At 41.4% G+C, this 22,363-nt stretch overlaps 2 protein-coding genes across 2 annotated transcripts; both read right to left on the bottom strand.

The window, feature by feature from the left end:
• Positions 1 to 1,430: 1,430 nt before the first annotated feature.
• Positions 1,431 to 14,988, bottom strand: clic5b (chloride intracellular channel 5b). The gene is made up of 6 exons (XM_034150420.1): positions 14,148 to 14,988; positions 5,193 to 5,302; positions 4,979 to 5,104; positions 4,244 to 4,350; positions 3,874 to 4,055; positions 1,431 to 2,991 (listed from the first exon to the last, which is right to left on the bottom strand). Exons 1-6 carry the CDS (start codon positions 14,943 to 14,945, stop codon positions 2,827 to 2,829), a joined length of 1,488 nt encoding a protein of 495 aa, XP_034006311.1. The 5' UTR covers positions 14,946 to 14,988; the 3' UTR covers positions 1,431 to 2,826.
• Positions 14,989 to 15,776: 788 nt separating this feature from the next.
• On the bottom strand, positions 15,777 to 22,117 carry enpp5 (ectonucleotide pyrophosphatase/phosphodiesterase 5). The gene is made up of 4 exons (XM_034150421.1): positions 21,880 to 22,117; positions 19,552 to 20,453; positions 19,107 to 19,283; positions 15,777 to 18,075 (listed from the first exon to the last, which is right to left on the bottom strand). Exons 2-4 carry the CDS (start codon positions 20,429 to 20,431, stop codon positions 17,672 to 17,674), a joined length of 1,461 nt encoding a protein of 486 aa, XP_034006312.1. The 5' UTR covers positions 20,432 to 20,453; positions 21,880 to 22,117; the 3' UTR covers positions 15,777 to 17,671.
• Between the last annotated feature and the right edge of the window lie 246 nt (positions 22,118 to 22,363).

The following is a 22,363-nucleotide window of genomic DNA, read 5'->3' as shown; positions in this document are numbered from 1 at the left end:
TGTCCATTTTTTTTGTTTGCCATTATGAAAGGAAATACAAGCCGGATTTTTCTAAAATGTGTTAAATAAGTGTTAGATGGGCCAAAAACAAGCCCAGTATCTAAAGATGATCTGGATTAAGTAGCGAATATGAGTGTTATTTTTTCACTAATGGAAACAGCCTTGTTAACATTCCATTCAGGTATTTGACATGTCCTTTTATCGCTTTGTATGACACAAGAAAAATATAAAAGCATTAATTTTGAGAATTGTAGCCAATAAATAACATTTAGATGTTGTTTCACGTCAAACTAATGACGGTGACCAAACTGAAAGAGCAGCGAGGATATTGTACGAGATGAACCAACAAGCAAAGCCCTTTCTGCTGCTCCAGCCGTTAAAGTACATGGATAATATAGGGTTTCTTCAGTATGAGGTAAAAGTAAACTTCACCTCAGGCTGAAACATATGGGCCCGTCTCCTGGGTACAATATCTATGGTAAGCACCACTGAGGTCTGTATGTGTGCAGTATTTCTTAAACTATGGCCCTTAATTGGATCACAGGTCTGTTTCTGGTGGGTCCTCACACGTCAAACACGCCAGTTTGTTTTAATCAGCTCAGGTCTCAGAGCGGGGCTCAATTTAGACAATTTATGCCTGAGCTGAAAAGGTTTAGTAAACCTGGCTATAAAAGTGCGCCGTGTGCGAGTCCCTGTCAGCCTATGTGGACTCCCCGTGCTAAGGTGGCCAAGGCCAGCGACTGTTAGATCCACTGGGAGTGTAAAAACAGATTAATGTGGCGTGCCAGACCCCATGACCAGACGTGTTTGACGTTAATGCTCCACTGTATATTATCCAGCTTGCAGAAATGTTGGACGTGAGCGATGGGATCCAAGGACAGGGATGTTTAGGTACTAATTACCAAACAGCAAGGCACAAGTCTCGCTCCATATTTCCTTACTCCTGTGGAAACACTAGGCAGGCTCCATTTATTTTCTTTGACTGTTGTTTCTGGCACGGTCGAGTCTCAGTAAACACCACTCGCCCACCATTGTAAATCCGACAGGCGCAGATCTTTCAAGTTAGACTCCTTTGAGGAAAAATGGAGACAGATCGGATGGCGGCGCTCGGGTTTTCCATCTTAATGAGAGAGTGGAGAAGAGGGATGGCGTTTGATCCCTGGCATGGAAGCCTCTATTTAAGCCTGTCAACGGTCATCACTCTCTCTCCTTCTTTCTCTCTCTCATGGATGGAGAAAAAGACCTGGACCACTGAATTTGATCAACTCAGTCAGGCACACTTAACCCTTTTCAGAACGCGGATCCCTGCTCTAGCGGCACCTTTGCTATCACCGACACACACCAAACACCCCTCCCTTCATGACAACCCTCCGAAGTATCAGTGTTGATTGATCACCTCGCTGGAAAAGAAAAGAAAAGGCAGAAGCAGATCTGTGAAAATATTATTTTATTTGTAGAGCTTCGCAATGAGCAAGGCTTTCAGTCATCATGCTCCAATTTCATATAATATGTTTGTCCAAACCACACAAGAGCCTCATGGTTCTGCAAGGAAGTCTCGCTATAGTTGCAGCCTGACATCAAGCCAAAGACGATAAGCCCCCCAAGACAAATTTCCATCCTCTCTCGGCTTGGACAATGAAACATTTGAACTTTAACCTGTGGATGTTGATGGGCTAAGCAGAGGAAATGTGTCTTTGATGAAGGGCTGGAGGGCAGGCTTCTTCTGACCATCGCGGACCTGGCCTGGAAGACGCTTTCCATCAAAGCCTTAATGGCTCTACCTAATCAGGCCTGATTGGGGCTGCTAAATAAATACTCTCCATTCATAATATCATGTGTAACTGAAGACAAAATCAATACCTACACTGAACATTAATAGCTAGAGGCAGAACAAATGTCTCCTCTCTGGCTGCAATACATGTTTTGAGTCCATCAGTGACATTGGCATGGATTTTGAATACTTCCAAATAAAGGCACATAGTAGTGAATTTTTCACATCTTGGAAAGCAGCTTTGAAATATGACATTTTAAATGAGATTCATGCATGCAAAAAAATCATAAACGAGCTTTGTTCTGAGTTATCAATGTCAGCTAAATCTTTTGCAACTAACATCATCAAGCATGTCAAATAATTTGTTAGAATCAAACTTTCTTAAAATCAATCGTTCAAAAGCAGGAGTGAATTTTCAAGATACGTACAAGTTCGAGTAAACAAAGAGCAACACCGACAATCAAAATAAATCTGCAGATCGCAACAGTCATATTCAGCAAAACATTTATAGCGCCAATCATCAGTCATAGATGAATCAAGGTGTCTCCCCTGGAGCCAGAAGCTTGATAATAAACACTGGAGTCAGACTAGACTTCTGTGGGCTTAGGAATAAATAAAGTGAACGACCCTGACATCAGCAGCTAGTAAAATGTTTGGCCGTGCGGACCGCTGGAGTTTGTATGAAAGAGAGCTTTGTGTTATGAGAAATAAATACAGGACGGGACACAATCATGTTTGAAAAGTGTTATGTCAGAAGTTTCATAGCAGCACAATTTGAACGTGGTTTGAAACCTGTGAATTAAGTTAAATATGCTTGATTTGCCGTCCGCTCCACTTCTCTTTTGCCATGTCTGTTTTTGCAATTGCAACACCACATAACTAAAGCAGTGAAAGCACCCTGCAATATCTGACTATGACAGACAGAAAAGGTCTGTTTCCTGAAAATACCACTGAAGAAGACTCAAAAGGACAGTCACAATTATGTTGAAAAGTGATGGGGGTTTTTTGTGTTGTGTTACTAGTTTATTTTGTCGGAGCTCGGGTTGCGTGGCGAATTACTTGGCCAGTCTCCTCGCCACGTCTTTGTAGGCGGTCTCGATCTCGGAGTCAGCAGCACAGGTGTTGGTGAACTCGTCGCGTGTGTAAGCGTTCTTCAAGTAACGCCAAACCCCCTTCATTTCTGAGGGGATGTCGTAGTTGCGGTACTTCTTAGCGACAACCTGTGAGAGAAAGCAAAGCTGTAACTTTGAGAAGTGAAGACAAACTTGATTTATTTTAGCACATTTAAAATCCATCCTTGGGAGGTATTTTGACTGTACCATCAATTTGTATGCAGTTCAAGTAAAGAATTATTTTAAGAATTTCTAATTGTTAGTAGCGTACCCTGCTTTTCCACTCAATATATGTGAGACAAATTCAACAAATGCTTGGGTGTTTTCTGTGCTGAATATGTTCAACTAATAGTAACATAGTAAGGACCTTTTCAGAAAAAAACATGAGACAATGCTTTTTTAGGGTCTCTACATACTGACGCTTGCCAATGAGCCTTAAACACAGCCGTGGCTGATTGGAATGTTATTAGTTGAAGAGTTATCTATACCTGTCGGTGGTGATAAACTCACGGGATCTCCTGTACCATATTTCATGAAAATCCATTCCCAAGTTGTTGCGTTATTTTGGTTTGGAGCAACATTTTGAGCAACAGGCCAATACTTATATGTTGTCAGTGTACTCATTACTTCTGAGTAATCACATTATGTTTTTTTCCTGTATGGCTGAAAACACGAAACTATTTCTCTTTTTTTTCAAATTTACCCAAAAACGTTTTATTGATTACAATTTATACTACAAATATCTTAAAAATGCCTTAATTACACCATTTTGAATATTATTCTTATACATTTTTTTTGTTTAATTCCTCTTATTATGTGTTATCTTGTCCTTTTTGCTCCGTGTGTGTTTAAATACTAACTTGTATTTGCATTGAAAACTGAAAAACACTGGAAAAAAGGCCTCACACATGAATACATCAAAGATAACATATCAAGTACTCCTAATGTGTTTTTGAATGAACCACTAACATTAATATTTCCCCTCTTTACCTTGACTATGTGCAGTTTAGGCAGCAGGTTGCAGTCTGCGAGAGTGAGCTCATTTCCGTCGAGGAAGCCTCTGTTGGAGCCCTTCTCCTCCTCCATGCTGTCTGCATCGATCTCATCTGGCAGGGTGCTGTTCAGGTAGTCATCCAGCTTCTTCAGGGCCCTGGCCAAACCTTTCTCTAGAACTAAACACACAGAAACGCACATATGCATAAGTACAAGGTGTGTGGTGTTAACCTCACTAGGTGGCAGCACAGCAGAATATATAAAAGCCTCAAACACTGGACTCTGCTTCTACCTAGTGGAGCAATAGAGTATTGTATTCTTTGTGTGTGCGTCTGTGAGTGTAAAAGGCACAAAATGGGCAGCCCACCGGCGTTGGCCTCTGGTTTGGTGTTCTTGATGAAGGCTGAGAACTTGGCGAAGATGTCATTTCCAGCTGTGTTGGACTCTCTCTGCCTGGCTGCCAGTTTGGGATACCTGAGCAGACGGGGGGACAGAGGTAGGAGACGCAGTCAGAGACGCAGGCAGACCTAACCATCTGGATAGCATTAACACCTGGACTGGCGCTCAGCTCTGACTAAAAACATGTTACACGCTCACACACCGAGTTGGCCGCCCGCCTCTTAAAGCTCTCCCACACTAAGGTCCATTTATAATGCAAAAAACTTTACAGGCAATAAAAGAAAGATTAAGTTAAACTGACATTTTTCTATGCAACTGCTCACACACAGGCTCTGGTTTCTTCTTAGCAGTGACAATAACACAAAACAGTAAACCTGTCTTGATTTTTCCAGAATTACACAAAAGCTATGGCTCAATTTAGCACATATTGTCTGTGTGCCTGAGACATATATATATATATATATATATATATATATATACACACTTATTCACAAAAAGATTTATAGCAGCCATAAACAACAAACAGATGTATCAGTTAACATCAGCCTTCATCAAATACAGCACGTATTCGCTTTTATTGGACTAAAATGTTTCCTGCCCTTTCAGCAGTGTCGCTGAAGTGAAGTAAATCTAGCCAAAAGCAGCATGTGTGCAGTCAACGATACTGTAAACCATGCATTGTAAAACCTTCCAGTTGAATTACTTTGGAGGACAGAGCGTTTCCTCCAGAAACTCCTCGATCTTGTTGATATCGGTCTTGACTTCTCCGTTGAAGGTCAGGAAAGGAGGGTGCGTCCCCGGGGCCAGGTTGTGCAAATCTGCTGGCTTTCTGCAGAGGACATAAAGATAGCAGTGTGTCATGAGGAATGGCACAGGTGTGTTTGTGCGTTGGAAGCTAGCATTTTTCGTTTCCTCACCTTTTGAGGTCAACAGTGGTGACGTTGAACACGACTCCTTTGAGCCAGAGGATCATGAAGAGGCGCTGAGAGAAGGGACAGTTGCCGATGCTTTCTCCATCATTTCCGGCCTAAATGACAGACAAAAAGTCAGAGAGTTGAAATATATTGTACACAGGCAAATCGCATGTACAATGGATGGACTACAGTAGTTAAAGAAAAGTCAGTATTTTTTCAATGCGGTATCCTGAGGACTGATCCCTTGGCAATGTATTTGACATTAGATGACAGCCGGATGGTACAGCTACCAAACGTATTTTAGCAATCTTTAAATAATCCACGTATATAATGTTGAACATTATATTTATAATTGTTTAACCCATTAATCTAGCTTTCAGACATCCCTTTCTGGTGGGCAACTATCAATACTATATACCAGCGGTTTTCAAAGTGAGGCCCAGAGAGCTTCAGGGGAGGTAATGAGGAACAGTGAAATCTAGCTAGTTAACTTCAGCTAACTTTATGCGAGCTGCAACATGGATACATTTTTTGTGAAATTACCTAAAGTGAGAGAGGAGACAGCGTCTGGCAGAAAACGTGTGTCACTTGCACACTTTTGGCTGTCTGTGGAGACCGAGTTCCCCCACCTCGCCAAAAAGGCTGTAAAATTGCTCATTCCCTTCACCTCCACCCAGGGGCGGACTGGCCATCTGTAGAATCTGGAGAACGGCCGGTCGTCAAGGGCCGTTGACGGCCCGCCCTTCATTTGTTATGTTTTTAAACGGCATCATCGCCCCCCATTGACAGTTCACTAGCGGTAGGCTTTTCTTTAGATGGCTATAATATGTTTTGCTGGTGCCAAGCAGTATATTTCCTAGACTGGTACATCCGAATGCATCTCCAAACTGTAAGTGGGCAGGCCACCATCTAGTGTAGGTAATTCACTGACTGTTAACAAGTACCTCATTCAACCCCACTTCAAAAACTCTCCACTTAACTACTAACCCCCCTATCTCCTTTACCATGTTTTTACAGTTGGGAAAATCCTTGGTCACAAGGTTGTCTCTCTGAAAACAAACCTTGCTACTATCAATAAAATACATATTGGATTAAGCTGACTGTTATCTTTGACTTTTATTTGAATAGAAAGGTTTTAATAAGCTGTATAAATGTAAACACTATGTGAACACGCATTAATACGTCACCCTGAAATCCCTGATTCAAATTTACGATAGGGTGAAGTCCAACCAAGTACACTCTGGGTCAGTTATATATTATACCTGTACTAAATGTTGTCTATATAAATGTGGGCATGTAAGATGGCAGCATAATCTTGCCTTCCTGTTAAAGCTTTGAATTGTCTAATTTGTTATCAGTTTTAAATGTCTTAATGGTCTTTCATATGACAAATAAAGCATACAAATAAACAAATAAGAGTCAAAGTTTTCCTCCTTGTTCTAACACTTGTCCCCTCCATCGTATACTTGTGGACATGCAGTGAGATCATGTGTCGGCATGTATGGATACACAGCAGAGCCTCAGGAGTGACACCTGACCCACTGGGCCGGCTGAATTATACATGGTGCTTTCATCCCCTGGTTCACTGGCCGCTGGGGCACAGAGGGCAGGGTCAGACCTGCAGGCCCGCAGTCACAGAAACACAACACAGAAAAAGAAGTGCACTGACCTCAAGGTCAGCAGAGATTTGACAGGGGAGACTATTTATTATATTTTGGTGATTTGGGTACTGTACTCCAAAGCATTAAGAAAGCAATAAATTGATTTCATTATGTACACATTTTCTTTCATTAAGATGGCTTGCAGAAGCTCAGAGTAGCAATTGAGAGAAAAAAAAATTCAATTGTTTTCTCTTCTGTGTTTGGACTTATAACGGTATATAAAAGCAGTGTTTCCCCTACCATTGTCTTGGCGGGGCGCTGCTATATTTTTTTAATATATATATATATAGCACCAAATTGCAACTAATCTATATATATATATATATATATATGTGCTCTTTTATTAAAGGTCCCATGTCATGGCCATTTCTACTGATCATAATTCCATTGTTGAGGTCTACTAAAATAGATTTTTATTGTTCAATGTTCCAAACTCACATTGGTTTCTCATACAGCATCTCTGTATAGTATGTGTATTCACTCTCTGTCCTAAACGGCTTGTTGGAGCTCCTGCCCCCCCCCCCCAATGAGCCCAGTGGCCGCCTGCGAGGCAGCGAGACACAGCGAAACCCAGCCTGAAACCAGCCCGAACACACCCGGAGCCTGGCTGGGAGTTTGTGTGTGTGCTCACACACAGACTCACAGCCTCGCCGCGTCCCGCCGTCTCAGGGAGGAGGAGAAATCGGTGGAGCTGCAAAGTTTGTGACTTTGCAGACCGTTTACATGCATAAAAACCTTCATAACACACAAGGGGACGGGACGGGTAATAACCGGAAAAGCATGACATGGGACCTTTAAGTCTTTCACACCACTTTCATTATAATTTAAAATAAATCATTTGTATTTGGATGACCATGAGTCACTTCACAAATACATATTCTACACCTACGCGGAAAACATATTGCCTTTCGGTTCATGTGCCCGACAGTAACACTGCTCCTAGCAAAGACCAGAAACAGAGCTGTCGGTCTAAAAGTAGCTGAGCCAACTGTATGTAGTCCAGCCATTGATGCCAGTGCTGTCATGCTGCCTGAGCGCATGTGATGCTTCTGTCCGTGCATTGTTGTGGCTAGGCTCAGCAGCACGGAGGTAACACAATACACAGCCGCTGATAATAGTCAATCAACATCTAGAAAACGGAGGACAAAAGCTGTCACACACAACTAGGCCTGTGGGCGCAAGGAACGCTGAGAGATCTAACGATGCAGGGGGGGGGGGGATCCAGCACACATGTATACTTTACTATAACTGGGTTTTGCTGTTCTTTGTTAGTCTAAACACTCATTTTTATTGAGCATTAATTATACTGTAGCATTACCTGGGCTTGGTTGAGGAAGCTCATGTCTTCATGTTATCTTGTTTATGTGATGAGTTCATATTGCAATACAATGCAATTGAATTGAATTCTCCTGTTCAAACACATTACATTTCTAAGAGAAAGATCAAATATCTAGGATCAGAGAAATAATTGTAGTCACATTTTGTTGATGATTTACAGTTTCCTCAATTGGTTAGTTAGTTTGTCTTATTTTGTTGTTATTAAGTTACAGTTCCCTAAAGTCACCCATTAATACCAACAATTGAGGTAAAATTAATTTTTTTTTGTCGACGAGAGATAACGGCTTCAGTTCCCCATAAGAAATGAATGTCCGACGGCAAGCTAAAATGGTGAAAACATGTGAAATATAGTACATTTCTTAGCTTTCGTACCCAATTTCCAAACTGGAGGCATGCCACCCATCATCTACTGTAGGTATTACTCAGTATCTGACTATGGATTGGAACTTTCCCTTTAAGAAAACCTCAATAGAAGGCAATAGTGACTTTGGTTTATTGAGGAACACCATTTAATAAACATGTGAGTGACATCTTAAAATACCTAGCTTAATGTAAGTTTAGCTACAATATTTTGCTCTTTAGAACGAAGTATGACGTGTCAAAGATCAGGAGGGCAATGCAAGCCGACAAGTCTTGAACTTCATGTTACCAAGCCAGTTTCCAGGGAGTTGGTGTGTCTGAAGTCAGCCTCCACTCCAGCTAATTGGGTCAGTGCATCCAGGCAGCACATCCACAATGAGCCTCCACCTCACCTGCCTCAGGTATATTCATCTGCCTCTAAAATGTCCCACAGGGCCTCAAGTGCACCCATTTGTGTAGCGCAAAACAACACAGCTGTATCTACTGAAGCTTGCTCTACCAACATGTTTGCTCTCTTTCAGGAGATAATCTGGGACATCTATTGATTGGGAAAAATGTCAGCGCTACTTGCATACAAAAGAGCAGAGTGGCTCATTTCATGGATTGTGGAGAGAATTAGCTAATGCAGTCCTTTCTTTAAACAAGGCTTTAATGTGGAGTAATATGAAGTACTGCAACAGTACCCCAATGCTAGATTCCTACCACCCACTAGCAGCCTCCGTATCACTGTCACAACAATCCTGGGTCACCAGTGTGCCAGTGCGTATGTAACTCTACCTCTACTATTGAGTTACACAAGCTTTCCACAACACAATATCCTGCACATATGCTGCTTCTATCGTCCAGCAAAGCTTAAGTTAAGACAATACTTTAAGCATATATTCTGACTCTGTCTTACCTTGACAAAAAGCTCAATATCAGGGTCTCTGTCTTGGCTGTCAGTGGACATGATGCCTGCTTCTGGCTGTCACCTTGGTTCTTTTTTTAAAACTACAGTCCTTTGCTTATCCTCTGAGGTCTACATCCTCCAGAAAGAGATGATTGAAAAAGAAACCAGCTATCCTCTCTGCGCTGACAGCGATCCCTTACACCTTAAAAAACGTTTTGGTTTTCAGGCCTTGATTTGAGATCTCCACCCCCTTTGGTCCTTGTAATGGCTTTCTTCTCCCTTGCTGGTGTCCGGTCCAGGTGGCAGGTGGAGCCCTGACTCTGATTTAGACACAGATGGAGAGCAGAGCTAGCTCTCACTGACACAAGAGTGGGAAACAGGTGTCAGTCTATAACCAGGGGGTGGAGCCCCATCCCTCTCTTTCTACCACTGCAACCAAACTCCCCTGTATAAAACACACAGGACTAACATCACCTCCTTTCTTATCTGTGTCATCTCTCTTAAATATTTCAACTCACTTTCTTAATTTTCTATTTGGTTTTTGGTTTCAGATCAGGTTGACTTTACTATCCATTTTGCAATCAGCAAAAAAAAGACCTTGCAAGTAGTCCCCAAATATCGAATATAACCTGCAAAAAAAGTGGTATGACTATTTTTGACAGTTTTTGAGTGAGCAGCAGCATAAATATTTAATGAGTGTTCACATGTTCCAGCTCTGGCGGAATGAGGCAGGTTATATTTGATCACCAGCAGGAGACGATTCCTCTGTGAATTATTGATGCTTGGATTTGGTTTTATGGCAAGAATTGGCGTTCGTTTACAGAGAGAACCTAAGTAGGGCAACCAAAATATAAGCAGGTCTGACTAAAAACATCTTCATCAGCACACACTGGAGAAAATGAGTGGCACTCACTATTCTTTTTTCATTTGAGTAGGCACAATGTTCTGAGAGATTAACCTCAAAATAAAATGGCTTAGCCTATGAATTTATAAGTCAGATAAAAGCAGAAAAACAGAGAAGCTAGAACTAATTTAAACTAAACCGTTTCTATTTATAGAGCAGCCCCCTCTCGTGGCTGACATGCCAACATGCAGCAAGAGCCAATTACTGTGCTACTGTGGAAGAGTTCATTATATGTTTATGAGGGAAAACATTGAGTACTTTCACAATGTGTTGTTTTAGGTTTTATTTGTATAGGCCTTAATCAATGTTTCCATATTCCTGACAGCCCCCTAATGATGAAAACAACACATGATAATGAGCTAAACTGACTTTATTTTGAGATTTACATCAAAGTCCTTGGCCTCAGTAAATAGAAAATATGATATTTTATTTTTATATGATAACTTGAGACGAGAGGGGTATTGGATTTCTTGGAACTTTGGACCAGCAAGCTAGCAGTTTTCCCCTCTTTGTGTTTTCTATGCTAAGCTAAGCTAGCTGACTATTGACTGTAACTCTGAATTCAATGGTATCCATTTTCTCACCTAAATCATTGCAAAACATCAGACAAGCATCTGTCCCAATATGTCCCAAAAACTATTCCTTTTTAAGTATGTCTAAATAGTGGATGATCATAAAACCATTAAGGGTTTAGAAGATATGGCCTTGATTTTTGTGTCTTTTGGAGACAAAAGGTACAATCCCTGGCTTATTGGTGCTAATCATTCACTTGTACATCAAACAGTAACAGACATTTTGTATCTGTCTGGACCCAAGGTGGAGGGGAGAGTCAACACACACTTGCCAAATGGGACAACATACTTATCAATATAAGCATTGTCTTGATAGACAATCAGTGACAAAAAATCATTTGAACAGGATTATATGTCCATCCACATTTTGCCAGTGACTACTTAAGCATTCGTACAGCTTGTTATCATACAGTATGAGAATCTAAAAAACACGCTTAGTTTTATTAGTGATAGCCTGTTCTGCGGTAATCAGCTTTATCACTGACAGCAGAGGAGAAGCCATTGGGGCTTTTAACTTGGACAGCCAATCTCCTTACTCCCCTCACTGTTTTTATAGCGCTGCTTAGTTGGGTTTATGGCGATTGTTGTTGAACATTAACCTGTTAAGCCCCAAAGACCCCGTCGGCGGGTCCTTTTTTTTTCACAAATTAAAAAAAAAAAAATGTTATTCTTTGGATGGAATGAATACATATGGTGATAATTCAATGTAATACACCATTTGCATAGTCTGGTACCTGAAAAAGGTCAAATGGCACTGATGGAACCAGATGTACCCAAATGTGCCGAAAGCTTATTCCGCCTGGAACTTGTTTTTGCTAAACCTCTCTAAAAAGGTCAAATTTCACTTGTTTTGCCTCAATCTTGATACAGGGTACTTATTATATGTTATAGGTTGGATTCCTAAAGCTTTTAGTCTACCATCCCATCATTCAAGGGTGGTTTTCACTATAAGTAATGTTTTTTCTTTAGGCGGAGGTAAGAATTTACCTTTTTTTGCTATGTTCCATCTGAATTTACTCTGACTGAGAAAAATCTATATTGATTCTGACACTTCTACATCCAACTCACAGATGTAACCTTGCTTTGATAAAATAAATTATTCATATAACTCTTTTAGAAGTTAAGTTGTAGTCATTTGTTTTGGGCATGTCATTTTCGAGCCTGAAACCTGAAAAACAGGCTCGGGCTTAAAGAATTGGGAAATCGAGGATTCGAGTGGTATGCGGAAAAGAGACAAATATGTTGTCACAACCCTGGAGAACTATGGTCGTTGCTTATCATAATTGTGAAAAGATAGTATCTCTAATCACAATTTCTAGGATGTTGTTTCTGAACACGGGTGAAAATCGGCAAAAAAGGACAGAAGGTTTCTTTATGGCTAAATAACGTAAAATCCTCTTTTACGGGAATGTTTTCTTGTTAAAGTCAAAACAATGGACATTCAATATGTTATTTTGATATGTTCATGAAATGTGGGATTTAGCAAAGCTTAAACTGTTTCTGGAGTATGCCACAGTCCCTGTCACATGTAGAAAGTTAGGATCAAGAAATCCTCATCCGCAGTCAGATTGTAGCAAACTCTGTTTGTTTGCAAGCCATCTGTGTTGATTACAACTGACAAAATGGCTTTTGCTGTTACAATACTAAGACACTTTTCGGATTTAACACAAACTACTGCTGTCATTCCTCGTTACAAGGCCTCTTTTTGAGCTAAAACAGAGATTCTTGAGCCCGGCCCACTGACTCAATCTCTGTTGCTCAATCAGCAAAGTGACCCCTGCATGTGCTGATAGCACAGCTCATAGAGCAGCTCTATCAGAAAACACACAGTGTGATTTACTCAGGCATGGAGTTCACCCCTGGTTTCTATGGCTGTACAGTAAACGGGTTAATTATTACATCAGGCTGCCTCCAGATTAAACTCACTGACAAAGCCACTGAAACTAAGAGATCCATGCTTCTGTGACATTTCTTACTGATAACACGCTTTGTCATATATAATTCTGGATATACTTCAGTTTATTATTATTTACTTATTTATTGTTTCTACAACTGTTGTTCTAGTATTTGCCTCTAATTACTGACTCCAAAAAGTGTAATTCAGTCTACTTAAATGCGCTCTAGGCTTCAACCATGTGTAGACTGGCTTTAAAATAGGGTTTCTATTTTTAATCTTTTAAATGTGTTTTATATATTGTGAATGGGGGAAATAGAGTGATTTATTGTGACTAGTGTCTCGCTTTCTAACATCATTATAGTTTGAACCTGTTTTAAATGTTTCTGCGTCACATTTTCACATTTCTTAAGCTCAAATGAGCTGCAAATCATATTTCTTGATTGTTAAAACGTACCTGGAAAATTAAACTTATTAAACAGATTTGATTGTGAAATGCCTTAAACATAATCAGTAATTGCTTCAGATTATTTAACATGAGACTTATCATATAATGATCTCATAGGCTAATGTCATGTTTATGGCTCAGAAGCGGCAAAAAGTGGTCGATTTTGCACCTTTTGGATTAAATGCAGTAACCTATTGATATGCAATCTACATGCCAGATATTGCAACACAATAATCCATGTTCTGTCTACAAAATGCACAGCATGTACATCGGCTGATACGTGTACCGAAGGGTAATTTAAGTTCATACCCTGCAATACGACAGATCATTCATGATGCCTTATTGTAGGGCACGATAAGAATTTATTGATGCAGGGTGTAAATTCACAACCTACCCAGCAGCATATAAAGTAATTCAATTAGCTCCACCTTCTGCAGCTTATCATTGATGTAGCCAAATTAGACATTAATCAGCTATAATTAAAATACTATAATATCATTTAAAAATAGTCTATACTGCAATAAGTGTATATTTGACGCTTATATTTTTATCTTTTACTTTACTGGTAATACACTATTTATAAACTGGGGTATTGCTCTTTTTTACCTAAAAGATCTGTGTACTTCCTTGCACCACTGTGTTTAAAACTAACAGCAAAGAGTTTTTCTTGCGGTTAATAAAAAGCAAAATGTCCTGCACAGTGAAGAATACAAGGTCAAGGTGAGATGGCTTCAAGGATCCTTTTGGTAAATCATATTGCTGAGTCCATCACTAAAGATAGTAAAAAACAATCTTTAATGCAGCAACTTCGTTTTATTCCTCATGCTGAGCAGTGTATCAGATACTGCCTGGCTGGCTCTCTGCCCACCTGTTGGCCTGAAAGGAGTCTTACCTTGACGAACAGAGAGATGTCCGGCTGGCTGGGTTCCTCCGGGGCTGCGCTGCTGTCGTCCAGACTGACACTCTCCAGAGTTTGCACGCTTAAGTCTACAGACGGCTCCGGGGTGCTGTCGGGACTGGGGGGAGAGTCCGATCTACCATTCTCCGCGGTCTCCTCGTCCTCCACCCGCGGCTGGATCGGCGGGTCGTCGCACGGGTCCCCGGGGGAGGCAGAGGATGCTGAGGAGGCCGAAGAGCGCCTGGATCCGCCGTTCACTTCCTCTACCTGCACCGTGACTTCTGGCTCCGGCATTGGACACACAACTGGCTCAGCCGGGTCGCACACCTCTTGCTCCGGCATTGGACACACAACTTGCTCCGGCATTGGACACACAACTGGCTCCGGCATTACACACACAACTGGCTCAGGCATTACGCACACAACTGGCTCAGGCAGGTCGCAAACTTCTTGCTCCGGCATTGGACACACTGGCTCGGGCATTACGCACACCTCTGGCCCTTCCTCAGCTTTAACTTCTTCTTTAACCTCGTCCTTTGCTTTCGCCTCTTCTTCATCATCGCTGGATGAAGAGGACGAGCTGCTGTGTTTGTCCTCGTCTCTGACGGCCATGTAGTCCGGGGAGCTGCGCCCCTCTCCCTTCGTGGAGACGTGGACCTGCACCTCGCTGTACAGCGGCTCCGTGGCCTCTGCGGGGCTCTCATATTTGGGCTCTCGGTCGGGGCTGTTTGCTCCATCGCGGGGCTGTTTCTGGACACGTCCCTCATCTATTGTTTCGTAGATGTTGTCCATGTTTGCTGGATTAGTGTTGGCACACCTGCTGTAGCGTGGAGGAGTGCTGAAGTGGTCTAACTGGTGGCACACAGTGTGCCTGCCTCTGAGCGTCTGGGCAAATTCCAGCGATAACTCATAGCAGACCTTTGATCCTGGAAGTTAACAAGTGATTTATGCAAAACCTGAGGCCTCTGTGCTTTCAAGGACATATTAGGGAAATACCCTTTTAAATGCAATACTTTTTTAATGCAGTATAATTCTTGTCTTTTAATTTTTCCAACTTTTTAATTGTTGGAGTATATTATTATTTTCCAATTTAGAATTTTCCAGTTTTTTTAACACAAGTTTCTCTGCAATCCATCAAATATTTTTCAGGACTAGTTTCCTTGAAACAACAGATGAGCTTAGTTTACTGTCACAACATAATTCTTTAGGCAAGGAAGGGGGCGTTTTTTTCATGAGGCTTTTTTTTTTTATATGTGCATATTTTTTCTTTTAAATAACTCAGTGAATATATAAAAAAATACAATTAATAAGAAGCTCTTAAAGTAACTGCAGAATAAATTCAGAAGGATGTTGTTCATTAACGAACTCGGCAATGTATTAACATCTCCCAAGTACATATTATAATTCTATTCTCTTTTTCATGCTTACTTGCAAACTGTATTTAAAACCAAACCAAATCATTATCTGCTAGATAACAGATTTTGACAGCCTTGATGTTTGTCATCTTTCTTATCAGCATCCATGTGAGGAAAGTGAAACCATTAATGGTCTGGACTAAGAAAAGGGTTAAAGGCATCGCACTTTAACTGTACACTGACAAAGAATACAAAAAAAAGAAATGGCTCAGATTCACATAAGTTCTTTTTAATTTCAGAAGACTGTCATTGCATCAACATGGCAATTTGTAAATCATATTAAATATTTATAATTTACTAACGATTTCAAATGACCTATTCAATTATATTCTGGATATATTTCATTTCTCCATCAACAAGTCAGGCGGAAATTAGCAGACAACCTAGACAATTATCATAAAATTAACAAATTCCATATAAATCCTTTCAATTTATGAATTTTAATTTAGTAAAAGGTATATATCACAGTGATGTCTGTAAATGTTTGGGCACAATTATTGTTTCTTAAAAGATGCTGAAAAAATATTAGAACTTTAGAATATATTTGCAGATTTGGACTCTACTTATAATTGTGCTAATTATAAAAGCTTTTTGGCAAGAGGCACCTCACTTAGTCATTTTAAATAGCAATTGCGAACAAGAAGTGCAAATTATACATGACTTAGAAAGCGTCAAACACTGTCCCTTCATACTTTTTCATTTCTTTCCTGTATAGTGCAAATCGGGGGAACAGTTCCTGCAAGTCATGCCCAAATAGTCTTCTCAACCTAGCAACAACAAAACCCTTAAAAATCCCAATGAAGAAATACTGACCTATAGCAATTGCACTTCACATTTCACCAACAAATGGCCATGGTTATGACATATGAACAGGAGGGAAGTACACAGTCATCTACACAGAAAAATGCCCTCCAAACACAAACTATACGCAAAAATAACCCCAGACTCACACAAAAGACTATTGCACACACAGCGCGGACAGATGTTCACAGTTAAGTTAAAAGGCAAAAGTCAACGGACTACTAAAGAGCAAGTTTGTGAAGTGATCGGCTCATGGGATGTCCTACACTTACGATCAGTAGCCTGGCACATGGAGTGGGTCTCTAGTGGAACATCTGATTCCAAGTAACATTAAAAAAAGAACACTGATCCCAGCCAATCCACTGAAAGTAACTTCTCATTCAGTGCTTAGACCCTTAGTTGAACAATTGGTGGCATAAATCGCATCCGTTTCGCATGGATTTGAAAATGCTGAATAAACCCAATCCCAATCTACTGCTGTCCCTACTATGTTACTATCGGGCAGTAAAGGTGTCAGTATGCTTCAAACAAAGTACATTTGGATCAGTGGTATAGGATACCTAAAAAATGAGAAAATCATCCCTTTTAACCCTGCCTTTGTTAAGGAAGTTATGTTTTAACACTGCCCATGAGTTTGAATAACGAGGTGGATACACTCACTATTTTGTACCTATTTACTTGAGGAGTTTGGCACTCTCTGATTGCCTTCTAGTTACTTGGGTTTCCAGTGCAACAATAGGAATGCCATCGAGTAAAGATTGTCTCTGAGTCTGGGCAGGTAGGCTTCTTGCCTGGAAAGCTTTTTATCCCTGCTTTCCACTGTGGCCGCTCAGCTATAATCACTTTTACCTTCAGACAAGGTTTTAACATACTGACACCTTAACATTATCCAAGCCACACTTTTGGCCAACAACGTTCTTACTCGCCAGAATCACAGGCTACAATTTCTCTCTAGCTTTGAATCTTTACTTATTAAATGACAATGAAAATGACAAGATGATATAAGGTAAAAATTCACAATCAAAGCAAAGCCACTAGAAAGCCCATGTAAAGGTTTATTATCTTGATTAAGCCTGCACCAGAAGCACACCCCAGACATTCCCCTTACACTCAAACGAGGGAGATGTACCTCTAAACATGATTAGATTATATTCCCTTAATCTCCGACTAATAAAAAGAGCAGCACATTGGCATTTAGTCATATAAGGGAGGCGTTAAGGGATGCTTCTGGAGAGAGCGGACTACCTTTGGGGAGCTACACCTCCTCTTCTTTTACACCTGCCATCTTTTCTCTTCCTCCCGCTACAGGTGCAAGTCTTCTTGCAGTAAAGGCTGGGACATCTCCCGGCTTCTGTGTTTTAGAGAGGGCAGCTGTTTGAGGGTCACTTGTCTGATGTAGAAAAACAGAAAGCCCAGCACCATTGCCACACCGAGGAAAGAACCCACGACAGGGGCGTAGGAGTGCTCGTGGACCCTGGGAGAGGGGCTGGGCGTGGTTGCCATTGGCTCTGGGTACAGCAGGTCCTGCACGTTTAAGAGGGATCCGTTGTTTGGTAGAGGGGGGGTGGACAGGATGTGGCACATGAGAGGGTAGAGGTCAACAGATCGCATGAAGGGCTTGATGTAATTCTGGCGAAAGGCCGGTCCACGGGCCACGAACACAGGCTGCATGCTATGTAGGGTGTTGTCAAAACCGTGATTTCCAACTGGTGATAGAAACATAAGAAATATATTATTGCAGAAAGAGGCACCATGCTTTGATGTTCATTATTTGTGCATCTGTAGAGCTCCAGTTTCCACATCCCACGATTTACAGGCAGAGAGATTTATGGAATCTGGCACTGCTCCTCTCTCAGATGATTTACCACCATCACTGCTTCCCCAGCTGAACGGTTACTGCTGAATCAAGTCACCGCGAGCACAAGCCAAATTGAAAATTAAATCCAAACACACAAGCACACAGACCTTTGATGCAAGCTTAGACTGGCTAACTACTCCTCCCCTAAATGTATCAGGGCAATTACCTTCCTCAGCAAAAGACAGGATTCCCTTAGTGTGCGGATTCAGTTTAATGCACCCCCCCCCCCCCAATACTAAGGCAATGTTTACAGCAAAAACGCTGTCTTGCCAACATTCTCACACTTTACTATAATGCAACACCTAATAAAGAATCCATTAATACACCGGATGTTAAACGCATACTTGAATTCATAGTCATTAATTGACGTAATTAATTGAAGTTAATGGCTGAGAAATTGTATATTCACAGGGCAGAACTGTAATATTATAGTACAGTAAACAGGAAGTGCACATCCAGTCCACATACACCAATAATGATCATTAATAAGCATATTTGGCTAAGTTGTCTCACACCATGTTGTCAGTGAGGAGTCAGCAGGTTTTATTTCCAGCCACTGACTCCACCGGGTCATTTTACTGATTAACAAGCCTTTAACAGTAGAGGAGGGAAATTAGCTTGTGTAGTCTGCAGCTACAATGAAAAAAGACCTACATACACAGTTTGAAATCTTCTAAGGGAATATAAATCAGGCTTTCTTTGTTAATTACAGCTGGTATTGCATGAGCTAGCTTTGGTTCAATGCCCCTGTGAAGCTATTATTAGAGCAGACTGAAGCAGCTTTATGAAACAACTGCAAAAACGCCTCTTCCATGTGTACAGCCTCAAGCTGAGTTGTTTCCCTCCTGACACAGCTTTATATGAGTTTTGAATACATACGCATGAAGGGCCCGGTCCTATTCTGCATCACGGTCCAGCCCTCCTTGGCCGCGATAAGGATCGGCATGATCCTGACGTTGTGTTGATAATGGAAGTGCTCGGGAATGTCGTCCTTCTTGTAAACCACCATGTTAGGGTTGACATCCACCAGCTTGTCGTAAATCTCGTCAAGCTTCCCTGAAACCCAGATGACAACATTATGTTTGTAGATTTTTTTTAAATCACACAGCTGTCATACAATGTTTGTAGTTGGACCTCAAAATTGTAATGCACTACAATATTTCTGTAAGCCGCGTTATCTTTAGCCAGAACAGGTGACATAGTCTGTCACCTAGCTGTAGCTTAATTTTGTATCGTAAAAACATATATATTTTTTCTCATCAAACAAAAATGTAATTCTTAAAATTTTTACAGTGGTATATGTGACAGATGTTTAAAGGATTACCTTCTTTGGGAAGCAATGCCACCACCGGACTCTTGTCCACCCAGGTGTACAGGTCTCTGCTCACATACTCATCCAGTTCTATGATCTTATCAGAGGAGAGCTGCGCCATGCCGTGGTCGCTGGTCACGATCAGGTTCACTTTCTCATACAGCCCGGCCTTCTTTAGCTCGTTCATGAGGAAGCCGAGCTTCTCGTCGATTCCGGCGATGACTACATCCATGAGGGGACTCTCGGGTCCGAGTTTGTGCCCGCTCTCATCCGGCTCCTCCCAGTACAGAACTCCAAAATCCACTGCTGCCTCTTTGGGTGCAGAGAACCACTCGATAAGCCGCTCCACTCTGGTTTCAAAGGACACTGAGGCATTGTACAAGAGGTACCGATTGGGGAACATGCCGTGGATCTTGACGTCAGACCCCGGCCACATCGCCGCCCCGCTTCGACCTCCAGCTTTCTGGATGCTGACCCATAGTGGCACCGCTGCTTCCCACCACCGCGACTCATAAACACTGTCCGTCTCCATGGAGAAGGAGCGGTTGAGAACAGGATCGTACATCTCGTTGGCCACAATGCCATGCGTCTCAGCGTACAGCCCTGTCACCAAGCTGTAGTGGTTGGGATAGGTCTTGGTGATGTAAACGTTCTCCACGTGCTCCACCATCACGCCGTTATCAATGATGTTGTGGAAGTTAAGCGTCGGGACTCGGTTGATGTAATCCCATCGGAAGCCGTCAAAGGACACAAGCAGCAACTTGGGCCGCTCCTTGGCACTGTGGCTCCTGCGCCCATGTTGGTTCACGCTATGGAGGGAGACCAGAGGCAGCAGCAGGGCCCACAGGCAGAGGAGAGGACTGCAGCCTCCTCGCAGCAAGCAGCTCAGCATAGTCAGGTTTGTGAAGAGACAACTTACAAACATAGAAAATGGAAGAACTCAGTGCCCTAGGTCCCTTAGTTACATTTAAGAGAAATCATAAAGCTACAGCACAGAAAGATATTAAAGACAATGTCTGTTTTTATCTGACCAAAAGATACAAACATATTTACCATCATGCATGACAAAGAAAAACCCTAAACTTAATGGAAGGGTGCATAATGGGTCAGAGAACAACATGTTATAGCAGATCCGAATCACAGGGCAGATACAAACGTTGTATCTATTTATTAATGGACGCAGCCTTGTTGTTCTGTGCTCTCGGAGTGTCCTTCTCGTCCATTTTTTTACAGTTCATTCGGCTCTACTTTAAACTCTGGTGAAAATTTGGGGAAGCCTCTGTCCTGCGTGACAGGCCTACAAACATCAATGGCCGACTGAAAGCACTTCCTCAATATAATGGCCATATTTGTCCTTAGATGACAAACAATTTTAAATTGGTGTAGGCGCAGACCTAGTTTGTTCAGATGCAATATCATTTTTGTTTAATGACCTACATTTTAACATTTGAGGCTTTTTATCAATAATGTGAACATTATTGGCGATTAGGGTTGAGGCAAATAATCGATTAGTCGATCAACAAACATGCAACAACTACTGTCATTTAACCATTAAAATGGCTGATTCCAGCGTCTCTCAAATCAGCTTGTTTTTCTTGTTTCTTTTGTTTTATTACATAGACATTAATTATGAATACCAATGTCATTTGAACGATTGGTTGTAATTTAAAGATGTCACTGGCAACCTGTGGGATGTATAGATTGAAATACTAGATGTTTCTCAGAACATTTATAGATTAAGGATTTAAGGAAAATAAAGTGTCAGCCCTAGTGTAAGAAAAAAGAATTACTTCTTACGCAAGAGCTGCAATTGTGTTTACCAAGAGCTGTGTATGTTGACAAGGAAGGCTAAATGGCCAAAATTATTGACTCCTGAATGTTACACCAATTTGTGATTATTGGACATATAATAACTATGACCATTATTATGGAAGTGAAGTGTATCAGTGTCTTACAACTTTAAAGCTCGATCACGATATTCAATAACATATTGCTAATGTTTTTTTGTGAGTTAAACAGCAACACTAAACAAAAGGGTAATACTGGTGAAAAGCAGGAAAGCAATGATGTCATATGGCAGGCTGAGAATACAATGACTGTAATGCATCTTTAAGTGCTACTTAAATGACAGCCATTGTGCTGATAGGCAACCACATTAATGTGGAAATAATAAGCTCCGTGTTGTAGCATTAGAGCCGCAGAGCTAACAGCTCCAACACGCAGCACTGAATGCAACAATAAGACAACTACACAAAGCAGCAATAATTTGCATGAGCGCGGATCAGGGCAGATTAATGCACACATTCATAACGCCACAGATTGTGATGTCAACAAGCTTACCTTGTTATCTGATCCTGCACTGGCTGGCCTTGCGCTGCACACCGAGATAAACAGCCGGAAGTAAGTCCCGCCTATTAACCTGCCGAGTGTTTTTTGTGTCGCTTTTATTTACAGATATTAGACCAAACTAGATGATGAGAATACAAAAGGCTCTGCGGTGTTTCCTGCAAGTGCATGCTTTGTATCATGCAGAGCTGCATCCCCCAAATTCACTGCGAACGCACCGGTCCCGATGACGTAATGTAGGAGGAAGGTGGGAGGAGGCAAGGGGAGATAGATAGATGGAGGGAGGGAGGGGGAATGTTATTATAAATAGACATATTTTGGTGTCATCCAGGTTATAAGTATTTTGCTCTTACATTTTGCCCCTCCGCCCCCCTCATCCACCCTCCTTTTTATTAGAGGGTTGGGGGGCAGGGGATGTGTGTACAAACGTATGAGATAAACTGAAAGCATTAATGTGTGCTCCTTATTGCATGTCAAG

The sequence above is a fragment of the Trematomus bernacchii genome, unplaced genomic scaffold (genome assembly GCF_902827165.1).
Source record: "Trematomus bernacchii unplaced genomic scaffold, fTreBer1.1, whole genome shotgun sequence".
Classification (NCBI taxonomy): Eukaryota; Metazoa; Chordata; class Actinopteri; order Perciformes; family Nototheniidae; genus Trematomus; species Trematomus bernacchii.
The sequence above is the reverse complement of the archived record's forward strand: the minus strand, read 5'-3'. Positions and strand labels throughout refer to the sequence as shown.

What these genes read in the sequence shown, in the direction of transcription:
- clic5b (XM_034150420.1), bottom strand. Translation starts at nt 14,945, where the DNA reads ATGGACAACATCTACGAAACAATAGATGAGGGACGTGTCCAGAAACAG. An exon ending in ACCACTGTTGACCTCAAAAG is followed by an intron (nt 5,105 to 5,192) that starts GTGAGGAAACGA and finishes TGTCCTCTGCAG; the next exon opens with AAAGCCAGCAGATTTGCACA. An exon ending in CTAAACTGCACATAGTCAAG is followed by an intron (nt 2,992 to 3,873) that starts GTAAAGAGGGGA and finishes TTTCTCTCACAG; the next exon opens with GTTGTCGCTAAGAAGTACCG.
- enpp5 (XM_034150421.1), bottom strand. Translation starts at nt 20,431, where the DNA reads ATGCTGAGCTGCTTGCTGCGAGGAGGCTGCAGTCCTCTCCTCTGCCTG. An exon ending in GGCATTGCTTCCCAAAGAAG is followed by an intron (nt 19,284 to 19,551) that starts GTAATCCTTTAA and finishes TCTGGGTTTCAG; the next exon opens with GGAAGCTTGACGAGATTTAC. An exon ending in TAGGACCGGGCCCTTCATGC is followed by an intron (nt 18,076 to 19,106) that starts GTATGTATTCAA and finishes TTCTATCACCAG; the next exon opens with TTGGAAATCACGGTTTTGAC.